Source organism: Astatotilapia calliptera, chromosome 3 (genome assembly GCF_900246225.1).
Source record: "Astatotilapia calliptera chromosome 3, fAstCal1.2, whole genome shotgun sequence".
Classification (NCBI taxonomy): domain Eukaryota; kingdom Metazoa; phylum Chordata; class Actinopteri; order Cichliformes; family Cichlidae; genus Astatotilapia; species Astatotilapia calliptera.
This window is the reverse complement of record NC_039304.1, coordinates 29,640,062-29,656,431: the sequence shown is the minus strand read 5'-3', so window position 1 is coordinate 29,656,431 and position 16,370 is coordinate 29,640,062. Positions and strand designations below refer to the sequence as shown.

The following is a 16,370-nucleotide window of genomic DNA, read 5'->3' as shown; positions in this document are numbered from 1 at the left end:
AAACCTTGAAGATATTAAAGTTAGCCTGATGAAAACTTTGAATATCTAGATTCATTGCTATTTCCATCTGCAAGTCCACACTGCACATACTGAAGTTGGGTTTTAAAAATGCTCGATGGTGACATGAGAAATGTTAATGCTGGCAACACTAATGTCTAGTTTATGTAGTAAAGTAAATGCATCACAGAAGAAAGGAAGTGCTGCTTTCTACATGTGTTCAAATAAATTACAACTGATTTGCATAAGGTTGATGCATAATCCAAGAAAAAAGGTCCATGAGATGCTTCACATCGTCTAAGCAAGACTTGAACTTCAAATGTTAAAGTTTACTTCCTGTCTATGCCATAATTGTATTTTCATTACCTGAGCTAATATGGATGTTGTAAAAGGACCCTGACTGAAAAAGAAGTACGTCTGGGTAAATTGTGCTGTAACTTCACATTTTGTGAAGTTTTATGTCTTTTCTTTGAGAAAAGAAAAACAGAGAAGTCATAAACTCTTTGATATGTTGATATTATGTAAATAAATCCAAACTGTTAACTGAGTCATCTGATTTATTCTGATTTATTCTAAACTGGAAAATTCTTTTCTGTCCACCATTTTTGTGATTAACAGTCTCACTTCCAAGTGACTGTTGTTATTTTATTTATCAAAGATACATGATTACAAATACATACAATTAACACATTTTCTATAAGGCATACAATAGTGATAGATTTATTTTTTTTTAATCACGCATACGTTCAAAACATAAGAATAACATTTTTCTAAAAATCATGTTCTTTGGTGCTTAAAATCACATCACATTTCACATTTTAAAAGCATAATATACAATTTTAGAGCACTTACACACCTCTACTTTGCTTTTCACTCTCAAATACAGTACGTCACGATTATCTAAGATCTGTCATCAAATGTCGACCGCTTCTTGTAAGTCACAGACTTTTATGTGTCGCTGCTTTCCTGAGGTGTGCTGGATCAGATCCAAACGCAGAGTCTTCTTTAGTGGCGGTTAAAAAAAGCTCTTTGTCAGCTTGTCAAAAAATTTCTTACAGAGGGATGTTTGGGCCACAGCAACACTGATCACTGCTGGTACAAGGTGATGATAAACAGGTGCAGAAAAGCTGGTCAGGAGTTGTGTTTTTTTCTCTCTCCAAAATTTGCAAAGGCACCTTGGTTGATTTCTAAACCTCTGTGTGATTCACTCAGAAGGACTTAAAGTTGGCTCACTGGTCAGGTTAAAAACCGTCCCTCACAGTCTCACTGGCCAATGTTTAATGTTTAGCTCTCTTATATACAAGTGTCATAAGTTTCCTCATTGGTAAATGGTAGGGTCATCTCTATTTTAAATGGCTTCACTGATGTTCAGGGTGGAGTCCTTGGTCGGGGCTCAAATGGTCAATTCAGCGTTTTGTCATTTGGTCCAGACTGGTTTCTGTGCGAAGATGCACCTGTCTCTCTCAGAGTCTTGCTCTGGTAAAGCTGCCTCACATGGAGCTGGAGCATGCGTGACTCTCACCCTGATTGTGATTATTTTTCTTTTTTTTTTTAGATAAAATCAATAAAATGAGTTAAAGACTTCAAACGGGGCCAGCCTCCAGCTCCCCCCAATAATCACTGTCACAAAAGCACCTGTTTAATCACACTAACCTTTTTGTTATCATTTAGCACAAACATGCAGACACACCTAAAAACTGCTGACATTTTTGTCTAAAAAGTAAGGTAAAAGTAAGTAAACTTTGGCCTTGCTCTATAATATAAAAATGCAAAAGGAAAATCACTTACACTGTTCCTCTCGTTTATATAAGGCTCCGAAGACAATTATTTCACCATTACTGCCATTTAACAGGTGCATCAGTCCAGAATCACTCTTATTGCTTTAAGCTAACAGTACTGCTGTATGATTGATAAGATCATCCACTTACCCATCAGAATGAGCAGAAACAGATTCTCCTGCATCTTTGTTCTGCTAGCTAAAACATTTCTAATGTGAAGTCAACAAAAAATTCCTAAAGTAATATATGTGTATGTGTGTGTATGTATAAAAAAGGTGAATGAGTGTAGTACTGTAGAATTTTTACTTGAATATCTGAAAGACTCACTTCATTTTAGCCAAACATTTCTGGATTTTTAGATATTACATTATGACTCTAATTATGATGGCAAATCATCTTATTTGCTAAATCTGACAAAATGACAAAGTGTCATCATAATTGGATTTTAGATTGTATTTCAGGTCAAATACAAATCATGTCAAACTTGACTTACATTTCCCAAATAGTCCCTCTTCTGTGTGATTTTTCTGTTGCAAGTGAAAATGAATTACCCAGCTCAACAAATGCTCTCTTGTAGCTGCCTTGGTTTTGAATATGAAAATGAATGTAAATATTGATCAAAGTCAGAAAAATATGCAAAAGCAGCTGAAAAGAGAATGAAAGAAAAAAAAGAAAAGGATTCATCCATCCAGTTTATTCTGCTTATCGAAATCAGGGTTATAGTGAGGCTGGAGCCTGCCCAGCTGTCATAGGGCACAGGGACAGTTCACCAAACTCTCATGGGGTAAAAAAAAGTCAGCTATTTAACTAAAAAGACATTCATTAAGTTAGGTATAATTATTCATTATCCCAGCGGTAACTGAATCTATTTATAGTGTGCACATTTCATTACATTTCAGTGTGAACTGTAGTGAGTGTAGGGAGCAACTATGTACAGTAGAATTATAGAATACCTGTGGGAATGAGAGGGAGACAGATGTAATGATGACGTAGCCCTGGTAGAGTTGCAGATGATAACGTTTAGAAATGATAACAAAATTAGAAAGGCTTGGCTAAATAATCCTAAATAATCACGTCCCATCTTATCTTAAAGACCATATAGTACCAAATCACCCCATTAGAGCACTTCGCTCTCAGGATGCTCATACAATACTTAAAACATTCATTTTTGCCAAAGCATATAGTCGGGGCATGATCAGGTGACCTGAATCCTCCCGTAGATACACTACAATTGTCGGATGGCTGCGTATGTGTCGCAGCATTTTGAGTTTATTTTGTATTTTTGATATATTGGAATAATGTTATAATAATAATAAAGTTATATAGTTATGCCTGTGCCCTCATTTCCTTTTTCTCCCTGTTAAAAGGGAGTTTTTTTCTTCTCACTGATGCCCAAACACTTGCTCAAAGAGTGAGCGTGTTGGTGTAACAGAGGATGAAGCTAGGGTTAGGGTGAGATGGAAGCAGATGATCAACTGAGGCGAACCCTAAAGGAAACAGCTGCTTGAAGATTTCAAATACGTAACACACATCTTTTATGTATATATAGTAAAACTTTTCATTATAGTATTCTAGAACAGTATGAAACGTATAAACTCTCTTTTGCTTATGTCATATTTACTACAGACATATTTAACTTTGGGTTATAACAATATGCTCGCCAAGATTTTTATATAAAAATGAAAAGAAAAATTGTGTTTTTGTTATTAATTTATTTAAATAAATAACATTTAAATATGCACAATAGTTTTCTCATGCTGTTGCCAGGTGTGGGAAAAAAAGAGAAACACACTATGAGGTAAGCTCATCACTTTAGTTTGCTGCTGAGAAACAAGTCCAACAGGTACAGAAACAACCGAACGGCGCAGTCACAACGTCCACAGGATCTGAGTAATCGTGTGTTTCTGCGCTGATTTCGCTTTCAAAAACATGGACGGTAAGTTGCAATTATTATCATGTATTCTGTATTAATGATTAACAGAAATGTGGGATCACAAAGGAAGAAAGTTCTCTGAAAGTGATTGTTTTTCTCAGTCAACATGATCTACTCCACTGAATACCTAAAGTAGTTATGTAAATGTTATATAATATATTCAAGACTGTAATACACTGAGTGTATGCTTGATAGAGTTAATAATTCAAAATGATTTAGTTGTATCCACCATCTGAACAGCTAAGTCTAAACTTTGATCAACAATCAGAGAAATTACATTTTTCTACTCTTCCATATTTACTTGTAAGCCAGTAATGACTGGCTTGTACACATCATGCAGTTTTACCTCCACTTCAATTTACTGTTTATTTCTTGCACTGCTTTTGACAAAGTAATAGATAAATAACTAACACTGAATCATTACTGTTTTATAGGGTCAAAAAGAAGGATTGTGCTCCTGGGAAAAACTGGAGCTGGAAAGAGCAGTACTGCCAACACCCTGTGTGGAGAGCCTGTGTTTGAAGTAACTCATACTGCCAGCTCTGGAACAAATGAATGTCAGTCAAAGTATATGAATATCAGTGGAAGATCCATATTGTGTATTGACACTCCTGGATTTTTTCACACAGACAGACCTGGGCACGAGATGAAGTCTGAAATAACAAGGTGTATCACAGAATGTGCTCCTGGTCCTCAAGTTTTTCTCATTGTGCTTAAAGTGGAGAAATACACAGAGCATGGAAAGGGTGTAATAGACAAAATGAACCAATATTTCTCAGATGAAGCTCTTAGATTTACTACAATAATCTTTACTCATGGTGACCAGCTTCCTGAGGGAATGAAGATTGAAGAGTTTGTTAATGAAAGTGAAGCTCTGAGCGATCTGATCAAGAAGTGTGGCGGCCGCTGCCACGTCATTGATAACAAATACTGGAAGAACAACCAGGGAGATGAATACAGGACCAACCAGTATCAGGTGGCAGAATTACTCAAAACCATTGACAAGATTATTGAGGCAAACAAAGGAGGCTACTTCACCAATGAGATGCTGCAAGAAGTGAAGAGAGATATACAACAAGAGGAAGGTCGCATCAAACAGTCATCTCCAGATAGTAAAGAAGAGGAAACTGCAACAAAGGCGAAACAATCTGTGTTTAAAAATCTGTTGTCAAAAGCTGCAAGAGTTACAACAGGGGATCTGTTAGGTGCATTCCTGGGTGGGACGATACAATTAGGGAAAGAAGACAGCACTGTAGGTTTAGTAGGAGTAGGAGTAGGAGTAGCATTGGGAATAGCAGCTGCAGCGAAAGTAGCTAAAAACAATGCACCAACATCATCTAGCACAGTTCCTGCTGTATCTGCAGAGCCAGCAGCCAAATAAAACCAGGAGTACCACGTTTCACAGACCTGAAACTGGTGCACGGTGATGAAGCAAAGAAAGGAGACTACAACACTAAAACACACTTTGTTTATTTTTTTTTAATGTAAAAACAGGTTATAAATTAAATATCTAAAACATCTGTTAAGCTTTCAAAAAAGTACCTTTACAATCCACAGATGTACAGAATCAGCATATACTGGGCACAACTACTCACATTCACCTTTATAAGTTGCCATCATAGAGTCATTGTTAAAATTATAGAATGAGACATTTTGGAATCCTTTTGTTCATCATGATTGGATTTCTGTATTTGCATTATACAAAATGTCTTACTTAAGAGTTTTTGTTGAATACTTACTGTTAACATATAAATGAAGTAGCTTATGCTTAATGATATGTAAGAATGTGATTTTTTCCCCCTCGTCATATGCTATAAAACCCTTTATGTTGCAGTTTATATTTCAGAATTTACCCATGAATATGTCCATTACTCCAGCTTAAACAAAATCTCTGGGTATTACAATAACAGATCTATAACTTTCAAATATTGTTGCTTCTTTTTTCGATGTTTTCTTTGCTACAAGTCTTCACTAGTAAAGCAGCTAATTGTTTCACATGTAACCAAGTTTCTTCAACTTCTTGACAATTTTCATTTACTAGCCTCATGTTAATTCAGCTGAACTTGTTAAACCTCCTCAGCAGGTTTAGCCAAACATGTTTAAGAGGCAGTGACATCTTAAACAGCGACTTTCATTTTTACTTAATTTGGCTTCCGCTGACTTTACTTGAGTTGAACCAGCTGATGAAGTTTAACAGGATCAGCCAAATCTACCACAGCCATTTTTAAACCAGAACAGTAATGGAAACTGCTGGGATGAGTGGACAGACCACTGACAGATTTGATCTTCGACAAACTTTATTGTAATGTCAGTTTTAATGTTTTTAAGTGTTGCTCATGTTTCCAGACTGTATAAAAGTTACTGACTGACAAATGCAGCAACAAATGAGACTAAATAAATCAAAAGAAAATGCAGACGTTTGTATTTTGTTAACATAAATCCAAACTTTGAATAAGTTATATGTAGTTCACAGAACAAAGAATTTACGGAGTTAGTAGTGTAAGGTAAGGATTTAAAGGCCAATATAAGAAGTATTCATATATTCAAGCAGAAATAAATTCCACTTTTCTGAAGAATAGAAATAAAAATAAATTTTTAAAAATCTGTAAGGTCAATGAAATACAGCTTAACTTTTTCTTTCTTCTTGTATCATGTTTTTGGGTCATGTAGTTATTTATTATCTTTATCTCTGTGTTGCAGCACTGTGGATTATTATATGTAAACGTACACTGTGCGCAGTGTTTTGTTCACTTACTCTGGCTAAAACCCAGAGAACAAGTTAGACAGGTAGCAGAAGCGAAGCATAAGGTAAGTCCGCAGTACGAGAACAAAAGCAAACGACTCACTGCAGAGACACGTCGGGAACCAGACTACATTTTTGACAGATTTCTATTTTCTGGAGAGCATGGAGGGTAAGTAACTATTAAATAGACATTACTCCAACGTATGAGTGTTTGTCACTCTAGTAATCAAAATCCTAAACTGTGACCTATATTTTTAATTAACTGAGTTAATCTCAAGAACTATTTTGCTATGAAAAAATGTTTAACAGTATTGCTGCTCTAAGCTTTATCAATCTTATAAATACAAGCAAGATTTCTGGGTATCAAGGCTTGTTTGCTGACACATGGCTTGCAGTGTAGTACTGCAGTAAGATTTCTTTTAAAATCTCAAACATGCTTTAAATTTACTTTGTACTTGCATCTGTTTGGTTGAAGTCTCTATATGCAGCGTAATCACAAGGACCAATAAATGACACTGATGAATGATTAGCTAAAAGATTTCAGACACTCTTATGCTGTAGATGTCAGTGATATTTTCCTTCAAATCAACCAGAATGATACTAGGTTTGAAACACATTTCTTTGTGTGTAATTTAAAGCAAAAAACAAACAATACAAATCACCCCTTTTAATTTATTAACTGATAAAAATGTTTGTTGGTAAAGCGAGTCCAGAAAGAGTTGGGATTTATAACTAATCTGTTTTGTTAAAACATATATGTGACATTGTTCATGCAAAATTTTGCTGTACACAGGGGCATCCTTTAAGGAGATAGGGTACATACAGACACCTATATCCCCCATGTCTGTTTAACACTTTGACTCTCCAAAGCGTGATAAAGACAAGCATGCAGAAGTTGCAGTAACACCAGAGGGAGCTTTTTTATTTCAAGCCAACACGAAAATAATTGTGGGAAATAGTTAAACAAAAAAAATTAACATATTTACATGTATATACATATTAAGCTTAATAGTTTGTGACTGTTAAGGACTATTGAATGTACTTATGCAATTATGATTTTTTGTTCATTACTGACTTCTTAGCTTAATATATCATCGCTCCCTGCTGGTCACGCAAATTCTTCATACATTTCCATTTCACGTCTAAAAAGAGGCATGGTGTGAAATAGACACGGTGGTCCGGCATGTCTATTACATGTTTTGCTGTGATACTGGGTTGATAGATTTTTGATCTGAAATTTGAAAATCGATCAGAGATGTCAGGAAGCAGATGAGGTAATGAGTTAATCAGATATTTTCATCTATTCATTTTTTCTTCCAGTGACAAAGACAAGGAGAATTGTCCTGCTGGGAAAAACTGGAACTGGGAAAAGCAGTCTGGCTAATACCATATTTGGCGAGACCAGATTGAAGATTAATCATTTTAATGACTCAAACGCATGTTTGTCTCAGAGCGAGACCAAGACTGTTGATGGAAGAAGCCTAACTTTAATCGACACTCCTGGTTTCTTTGACCCAAGCAGGTCTGAGAAGTTGGAGCATGAGATGTTGAGCTGTATTACAGAGTGTGCTCCGGGTCCTCATGCTTTTCTCATTGTGCTCAAAGCAGAGAAATTCACAGAGCACGAAAAGGCTGTCATCGCACAATTATGTGAACATTTCTCTGAAGATGTTCTTAAATACGCTGCAGTGGTTTTTACTCATGGTGACCAGCTCCCCGAAGGAACGAAGATCAAGGATTTTGTTAATGAAAGTGAAGCTCTGAGTGATCTGGTGAGGAAATGTGGGAGTCGGTGCCACGTCATTGACAATAAATACTGGAAGAACAACCAGGAAGATGAATATAGAAGCAACAAGTTCCAGGTGGCAGAGCTGCTCAATAGCATAGAAGATATAGTGACAGAAAACAATGGAGGATACTACACTAATGAAATGCTCCAAACATTGGAGACAGAAATACAAAAAGAGGAAAATCGGGTTAGAAAGTCAGCAGAAAATCTGTCGCAGGAAGAGATTAGAAAGCAGGCTAAAGTTAACATCATTAAGAGACACATGGAAAATGCACAAAAATCATGGCTTAAATATTTTGTGGGTTTTGCTGTCATCACAGGATTATTTGCAATTGTCTCAGCTTTGTTGATCAAATCAAAGTTTGGAAAGGGATCTATTCCATCTGTTCCTGTTCCATCTGGTCCATCTGTTCCTGTTCCATCTGTTCCATCTGTTCCTGTTCCATCTGTCCCTGTTCCATCTGGTCCATCTGTCCCTGTTCCATCTGTTCCATCTGTTCCATCTGTTCCTGTTCCATCTGTTCCATCTGTTCCTGTTCCATCTGTTCCATCTGTTCCATCTGTTCCATCTGTTCCTGTTCCATCTGTTCCTGTTCCATCTGTTCCATCTGTTCCATCTGTTCCTGTTCCATCTGTTCCATCTGGTCCATCTGTTCCTGTTCCATCTGTTCCTGTTCCATCTGTTCCATCTGTTCCATCTGTTCCTGTTCCATCTGGTCCATCTGTTCCTGTTCCATCTGTTCCTGTTCCATCTGTTCCATCTGTCCCTGTTCCATCTAGTCCATCTGTTCCTGTTCCATCTGTTCCATCCGCTCCTGTTCCATCTGAATCAGTCCCCATTCCAGTCCCAGAACCTTTTGAAAAGGAAGTTGTGGGGGTTTTTGAGGCCATTTGGAATAGACTTCATGCTTTGTATGAGATAATATACAATCCATGGAATCCATTTGAATAAACACAGATCCACAGCCATATAATAAAACAGCCTAATCATTATACATATAAAGCTTACATAAAAATATTGTCATTAAACTGTGTGGGTAAACCATTGTATTAAAATTGTTTAATAATTTGGCCCATTTGGAATCTTTATGGAAAGAATAAAGATTTTATTCTGTTTTGCAAGTTCCTGAATATGTTGAGTAAATACAAAGTAGTGGCCATACATTAAAACATGTATGATAAAATATAAACATGTGTTCCTGGCAATTGCAACTTGATTATGAAATTGTTTGATCTTCTCCGGTTTGTGATGTTTTAAAGCTTTTATATGCAGAGGTACCAGCAGCTTCAGAGGACCTTTACATAATCATTTACATGTTCTGTGCATCAATAAAACAACTTTTTAATTATGTGACTCAGGTGTTTTTTTTCACGTGTATTTTGTATGATTCATTGATAACAATTCCAACCAAACACCCATCCTGTTATCAAAAGGTATTGTCCGTGTATTTGTAAATACACAAGTCTGCATGTAAAGTTTACCCATAAACCTCTTTGCCAAACACCAAGTAATATGTTTGTCTTGGGATTGTTTGCTTATGACAATGACAAAATTTTATTTCACATGTATTAAATTGCTTTTTACTATTACTCACTAAAACACAGCTGTTGTTGATGGGTGCATAAAATCCATCAAAATATAGCATATTAAGTACATTTTGCTATTGAGTATTTACTACAAAGTAAAAAAAAAAATAAGTAATATAAGATAATACATTAAATTTCTTTCCATTCCATTCTGTTAGACAGACAGACTGTTTTGTCGTTTAAATTGAGACCTGCAGTGCATATAAGACTTTTTTCTTCTATTGGCTCCAATAGTGTGAATGCATGAGCTGACCGTTTTAAACTTGAGGAGAACCCAATCACCTCACTATTAAGTGACCGTGTAAACCGTGGCGGTGGTAAATAGATTGGTACAGGAAACATTTCTTATACTAAGAACATGTTATACAGTTTTCCTCATTCCCAGTTACTTTCTTTCAAAGCCAGTGTGCTTTTCTATGTAACATTCACAACGGGGTTCAGTATCTCTCCTGACGATACTTCAATATGCAGACTGCCGCAGCCAGACATCGAAGCACCATCTTTCAGATTAGTGGAGGATTAGCAGATCTACCTTCTGAGCTACAGCCACCAATAAATAACTTGTGACTATTGTTATTTGACCACACCTGAAACTCAGCATTGTGACTGTTTCATTTTGTATTTGTACAGTTGCCAAATAGTTTGACCTTACCCAGAAACAAGTTACTCCGCCCGAAAAATGTGGTATTAACATTCAACTGTCACCTTCCAACTGTGGCCCAGAGTGTCTTGTCATTTTGACTGTGTTATGTTTCATATTCTTGAAGCTGTGAGCAGGAGTTCTAATGCTACATGGTGATCTAATCATACTATTTCTTCTATAACTACTTTTGAGCATCAGAATCATGCAATAATATAAGATTTTCAGTCACAAAACCATATAACTGTCATATCTGTGACACAGAGTACCGAGGAAAACCATATTCCACTGGATGTTTTATGAGTTTTCTGACAATTTATTGGAGAAAACATGAAAATGGTTTTTGTTTTTGAAGAATCAGGATTCACAATAGGTGGCTGGTAAAACATGTAATTTTTTATTTTTATGTTTTTTTAAAAAAATTTCAGATCATTTTTAAAATGTTTGTCTAAAATAGCCATATGTTAACAGAAATGGTGTGAAATGAATAAACAACATTTGTATCTTTGTGTTTAACTTGTGCTTGTGTTCATTATGCATGAGACAGCATGTCCCTATTAACAATTTCACTAAAATGTAGCTCCTGGCTCATATTCAGACCATATGTGGCTGATTTTGATTGAAGTATTTCAAATTCTATGTATTTGTATATGCATATTAAATATGCTACAGTTATTACAAGACATTGGAATTTAATCAATCAATCAATCAATCAATCAAGGCTTTATTCGCCACGTGCAGGTTGCCCTGCAGTGAAATAGGACACCCCCCCCCCCCCCCCCCCGACCTTACATACACAACACAGACATCACATGGGGATACAGGTCGGAGATCGGGAGCGTTACAGAAAAAAAACACTGAAATATTCACTACAATGGGAAAGTAAAAGAGGAAAAAAAGAGACCTCTACTCATGCTGGTCTCCTGGGAGGACAGCATGAGAACAGGAAACAAAAAAACTCCTCTGCACAAAAAAGCACATAAATGTCCACAGCACAACATTATGGAACACGTGATAAGCCTCAGGGTCGAGTGGGGGGTGAGGAGTAATCCGAAGCAAACACAGCAGCCATCCTTCCCAGTGCTACCATTCCAGGTAGACCGCCGTGTTCCCAGGAGGGAACAAGCATCGGAGGCATTTGGAAAGGGAGGGGGGATGAGTGTGTGCATATCAGTGTATATGTATGTGTGTGCGTGTCCAGAGTTCAGCTGAGACAGTGTCCTTCGCCCTGCCAGGCTAAGTAAACAGTCCAGGTGGCCTTGCATGGAATGGGAAGAAACAGACTAAACACAGTCGTTATCAGGGTGTTGTTGTTCAGCTCCAGCCTTGCGACCGCAGCTGGCGCCGAGAGGGTATCCGCCCGAAGTGATGGTGCTTTTTACTTTAGTGCGAACAGCTCTACACACTGATTCATCGTTTAATAACTGCAGCTATGCATTAATGGAATTACATGTACATGTGCCAGTAACCTGTCAAGAGGGAATGAATGCATCACTCTTCCATTATTCAAACTGAACTTAATTAAAAATATCTTCTTTGTTTGAAACTTGTTTAACTAGCATTGGAAACCGAAACATTTTACCACTCCCTTATTCAAACACTGAATTGTTCTGTTTTTAAAAGCACAGAAGCTTTACTGCGCTGTTCAACACTGGGGCATAGTTATAAAAGCATCTGCTTAAAACCTTCTTTTTTTTTAAGTTTTGATATTATATGTGGCTTTTTGGTTTTCAGCCTTATTACCATTTATTAAATAAACAAAATCTTGGGCAAGGGTTAACATGATGACCTGCTCTAACTGTACTTACAAGTGGTTTTTTTTTTTCATCTTTTTACCCTCGTCCACTGCTTTGCCAACTCAGGTTACTGCTTAGCTTTGTAGCAATGAAATTGTTTTAAAAACCAACAAGAATGAGACCATGATTACAGCTCCTTCTTTTAATTACATCCTAAAATCATTCATGCCCTCCTTTATGTTCAACTGATAAATGCACCATTTGAAATCTTGGTGTAATATTTTATTCTTCTCTGGGCTTCGACGCACATGTAAAATCTTTGTTTCATTCCTGTTAAATTTATTTAAGGAACATTTCTAAATTCCAAAATATCCTCAGCTGAACTGCAAAAACATATTCATGCATTGGTGTCATTGGGTTTAGATTATTGTAATGCCCTGTTTGCCAGCTTGGACAAATCTCTTTTATGCCTCCAAGCAGTACAAAATGCTGGCCAGACTATTAATATGTTCTGGCAAGCAAACTCACAGAACTACTGTTTTATATTCTACACATTGGCTCTCAGTAGAGTTTAATGATTTAATTAACTTCTGATTAATTGGAAAAAACTGAATGAAAAACTGAATGCCTTGCCATCAGGATCACCAGGATATTTCTGAAGTGCTCTGAGGCTCATTTTGGTCTGCTGTGAACTGTCAGTGTGATGTGATATAGAAACCACATATGTGTAGTTTCTCTTTCTCTGTGCAGTCTCCATGACGCACACAGCGAATGACAAAGATCCATGTAACTCATGGCATGCAGCCTCTCTTTCTCTTGATGGTAACACACATTATGACTACAATTGTACTTTTGTACAGTTTTTGTGTAGTTATGTGGTTAGAGGTTCTCTCCTCCTTTCTACACTTTATTTTAATTACATATGAATTTAATAAATGCATATATTCTTTAATCTGATAGTAATAAAACTGTTGTGAATTGTTTTGGTCACATGTAAGTCTGAATGTGAGATTTTGACAGCTCTAAGCAGCAGGTACAAATCATCTGCAAAATCAGCAATGTGGTGTTTTGGAGTTGCTAATATGACAAAGATGTGATCAATAAAATGGGTCTTTTCAACATTTTGTGGCTTCTGTAGCAGCAGTTTCACAGCGTGTGCAGTTAATAACCTCTGCTTTATCTGAATTCAGAAGCAGAAAATTAGAGGTCATCCAGGTCTTTATATCATGAAGACACCTGGATGCCTTCTCTCCTAACAAGACCAGAGGTCCTTTAGAAAGTTTCCAATTATCTATGAAGCCCATGTAGTTTTTTGGACTACATGGGCTTCTGATTTTGCAGATGGAAATTTAAGAACATGCAGCTAAAGATGTCCCTGGCCCTGATCCAGTTTTGGAGGGGGGGGGGGGGGGGGGGGGGGGGTTTATTAGATTTTGGCAAATTTAATATAAATTTTAGTGACCTCTGATTGACGTAACATGGTGTCATTACTGCCGACGTAAATTGTCATTTTTTTCTGAATGAAATTATAATTATAAATTAAAAAAATATTATAATCCATGTCGCGCCTAGCTACATCCTGCTTGTCCACGTCTTGTTCAGTCATGGCCTGCACTCTTCTAGCACGCCGCTGGTCACCTGCCATGCCACACCGTCACCAGTTGCCTGAAATGTTTCAGTCGCAGTCATCCATCTGAACTTGAATGTTGTATTGTGTCCCTTTTGTGTTTTGGGGGGATTGGTTTTGAGCCCTCCTGAAGTCAGCCACAACTGCTGCTCATCAGCCCTTGCCAGCTGCAGCTCATTGTCATCAACAGCAGCAGCAGCCTTCCTACTTAACTGTGTGAAATGTACTAAAACAATAAAAATGTCATGGTCTTTTATATTTAGAAGTGTTCTGTTGCTGTCTCACATGCTATTGGACAGTCTTAATAATCCCCACAATGCAATAAGCACTGCCAAGATACAAGTCAAACAGGTGCAGAACAAAACGAAAGGTGCAGTCACAAAGTCTTTGGGTTGTGAGTAATCGTGTGTCTCTGCCCTGGTTTTGTTTCTTTCAAAAAGATGGACAGTAAGTTATTATCATTTATTCTGTATTAATAGTCAGCACAGGACACTTAACGCCATCTAAGAATAAAAATGTTTGTTTTCATTGTCAAGATTATTTACTGCACTGAATACCTAAACAAAATTTTTAAAGTAAAAAATATTAAGTAAATAGTATAGTATGTAAAAATAGTGTTTAAAAAATATTTTTTACAGCAGCTTTATAAACAGGATAAGTTTGTTGTTTCTATTGCATCTAAATGCTATTTATCCTTTTGTATATATTATTTTATTACATTCTATTGCATATAGTATTTTATTTTATTTTATTCTATTCTATTCTGTACAGTTGTGTACAGTATATTGTTCTTATTGTATTCCAGTGTTCTCTAATTTTTGCTATATAACTTTTGCACTGTCCACTTTCTGCTGTGACAAACAAATTTCCCACCTGTGGGACTAATAAGGGTTAACTAATAAAGGTTATCTTATCTTATCTTATCTTATCTTAAATCAGTATCTAGCTGAACAACCGGGTCTAAACTGCACAATGGTCTGTGGAATTAAACTCTTTTCTACTTTTCCATATTTACTTGTAAGCCAAAGCTGACTGATTTGTAAAGAATATGCAATTTTACTTACACTTAAAAAAAAAGCAGACTGGACATTCATTTTTTTAATTGTAGAGTCATTAAGGTTTAAGTGATATTTTACTACTTCTATACTATTTCTTGCACCTTTTTAGACAGAACAATAGATAAATAACTGACACTGAATCATTACTGTTTTATAGAGTCAGCAAGAAGGATTGTGGTCCTGGGAAAAACTGGAGCTGGAAAGAGCAGTTTTGCAAACACCCTGTGTAGACAGCCTGTGTTTGAAGTAGATCATACTCCCTCATCTGGAACAAAGGAATGTCAGGCAAAGTTCATGTCAGTCAGTGGAAGAATGGTACTCTTTATTGACACTCCTGGATTTATTGACACAAAAAAGTCTGAGGAGGAGATGAAGTCTGAAATAGTGAACTGTATCACAGAATGTGCTCCTGGTCCTCATGTTTTTCTCATTGTTCTCAAGGTGGAGAAATACACAGAGCATGAAAAGGCTGTAATAGACAAAATTAATCAATATTTCTCAGATGAAGCGCTTAGATTTACTATAATAATCTTTACTCATGGTGACCAGCTTCCTGAGGGAATGAAGATCGAAAAGTTTGTGAATGAAAGTGAAGCTCTGAGCGATCTGATCAAGAAGTGTGGGGGCCGCTGCCACGTCATTGATAACAAATACTGGAAGAACAACCAGGGAGATGAATACAGGACCAACCAGTACCAGGTGGCAGAATTACTCAAAACCATTGACAAGATTATTGAGGCAAACAAAGGAGGCTGCTTCACCAATGAGATGCTGCAAAAAGTGAAAAGAAATATTCAACAAGAGGAAGGTCGCATCAAACAGTCATCTCCAGACTTAACAGAAGAGGAAACTGCAGCAAAGGAAAAACAATCTGTGTTTGACAATCAGATGTTTAAAGCTGCAGGAGTTACAGTAGGAGCTCTACTGGGTGCATTCTTTGGTGGAGCAATAAAATTAATGAAAGAAGAAAGAAGTCTAGGTTTAGCAGTAGGAGCAGCATTAGGAACAGCAGCAGGAGTAGCTGCAGCAAAAGGAATAATGTCAGACGCATCAACAGCATCTGGCTCATCTGTCACAGTTTGAACTGGGTCTGCAGAGCCAGCAGCTGAGTAGCATCAAGGTTTGAAACAGGTGATAGAGCTTAGATACAAACTATAGCACTAAACCAATTTTTTTAAAGGTATGAAAGGGTTAGAAATTAAATCTCAGATTTTTTCCATCCTCTGTTAAGCTCTCAATAAAGTACCTTTAAAATCCACAGATGTACAGGATCAGCGTATATTGCTAGATAACTGGGCACAACTACTCACATTCACCTTTACAAGTTGCCATCAGAGAGTCATTATTAAATTTATAGAATGGGAAGTTTTGGAATCTTTTTGTTCATCATGATTGGATTTCTGTATTTGCACAGCGCAAAGTTTCTTACTTAAGAGTTTTTGTTGAAGACTTAGTGTTAACATATAAATGAAGTAAGCTTAA

At 36.7% G+C, this 16,370-nt stretch overlaps 2 protein-coding genes and 1 pseudogene across 2 annotated transcripts; all 3 read left to right on the top strand.

Moving 5' to 3' along the window:
• Nucleotides 1-3,630: 3,630 nt before the first annotated feature.
• Nucleotides 3,631-5,352, top strand: LOC113012982 (GTPase IMAP family member 7-like). The gene is made up of 2 exons (XM_026153478.1): nt 3,631-3,711; nt 4,143-5,352. Exons 1-2 carry the CDS (start codon nt 3,705-3,707, stop codon nt 5,087-5,089), a joined length of 954 nt encoding a protein of 317 aa, XP_026009263.1. The 5' UTR covers nt 3,631-3,704; the 3' UTR covers nt 5,090-5,352.
• A 1,155-nt stretch (nt 5,353-6,507) lies between these two features.
• Nucleotides 6,508-12,962, top strand: LOC113014111 (GTPase IMAP family member 7-like). The gene is made up of 3 exons (XM_026155431.1): nt 6,508-6,620; nt 7,772-8,673; nt 12,954-12,962. Exons 1-3 carry the CDS (start codon nt 6,614-6,616, stop codon nt 12,960-12,962), a joined length of 918 nt encoding a protein of 305 aa, XP_026011216.1. The 5' UTR covers nt 6,508-6,613.
• Nucleotides 12,963-14,209: 1,247 nt separating this feature from the next.
• LOC113012976 (GTPase IMAP family member 7-like) lies at nt 14,210-16,060 on the top strand (annotated as a pseudogene).
• Nucleotides 16,061-16,370: the final 310 nt, after the last annotated feature.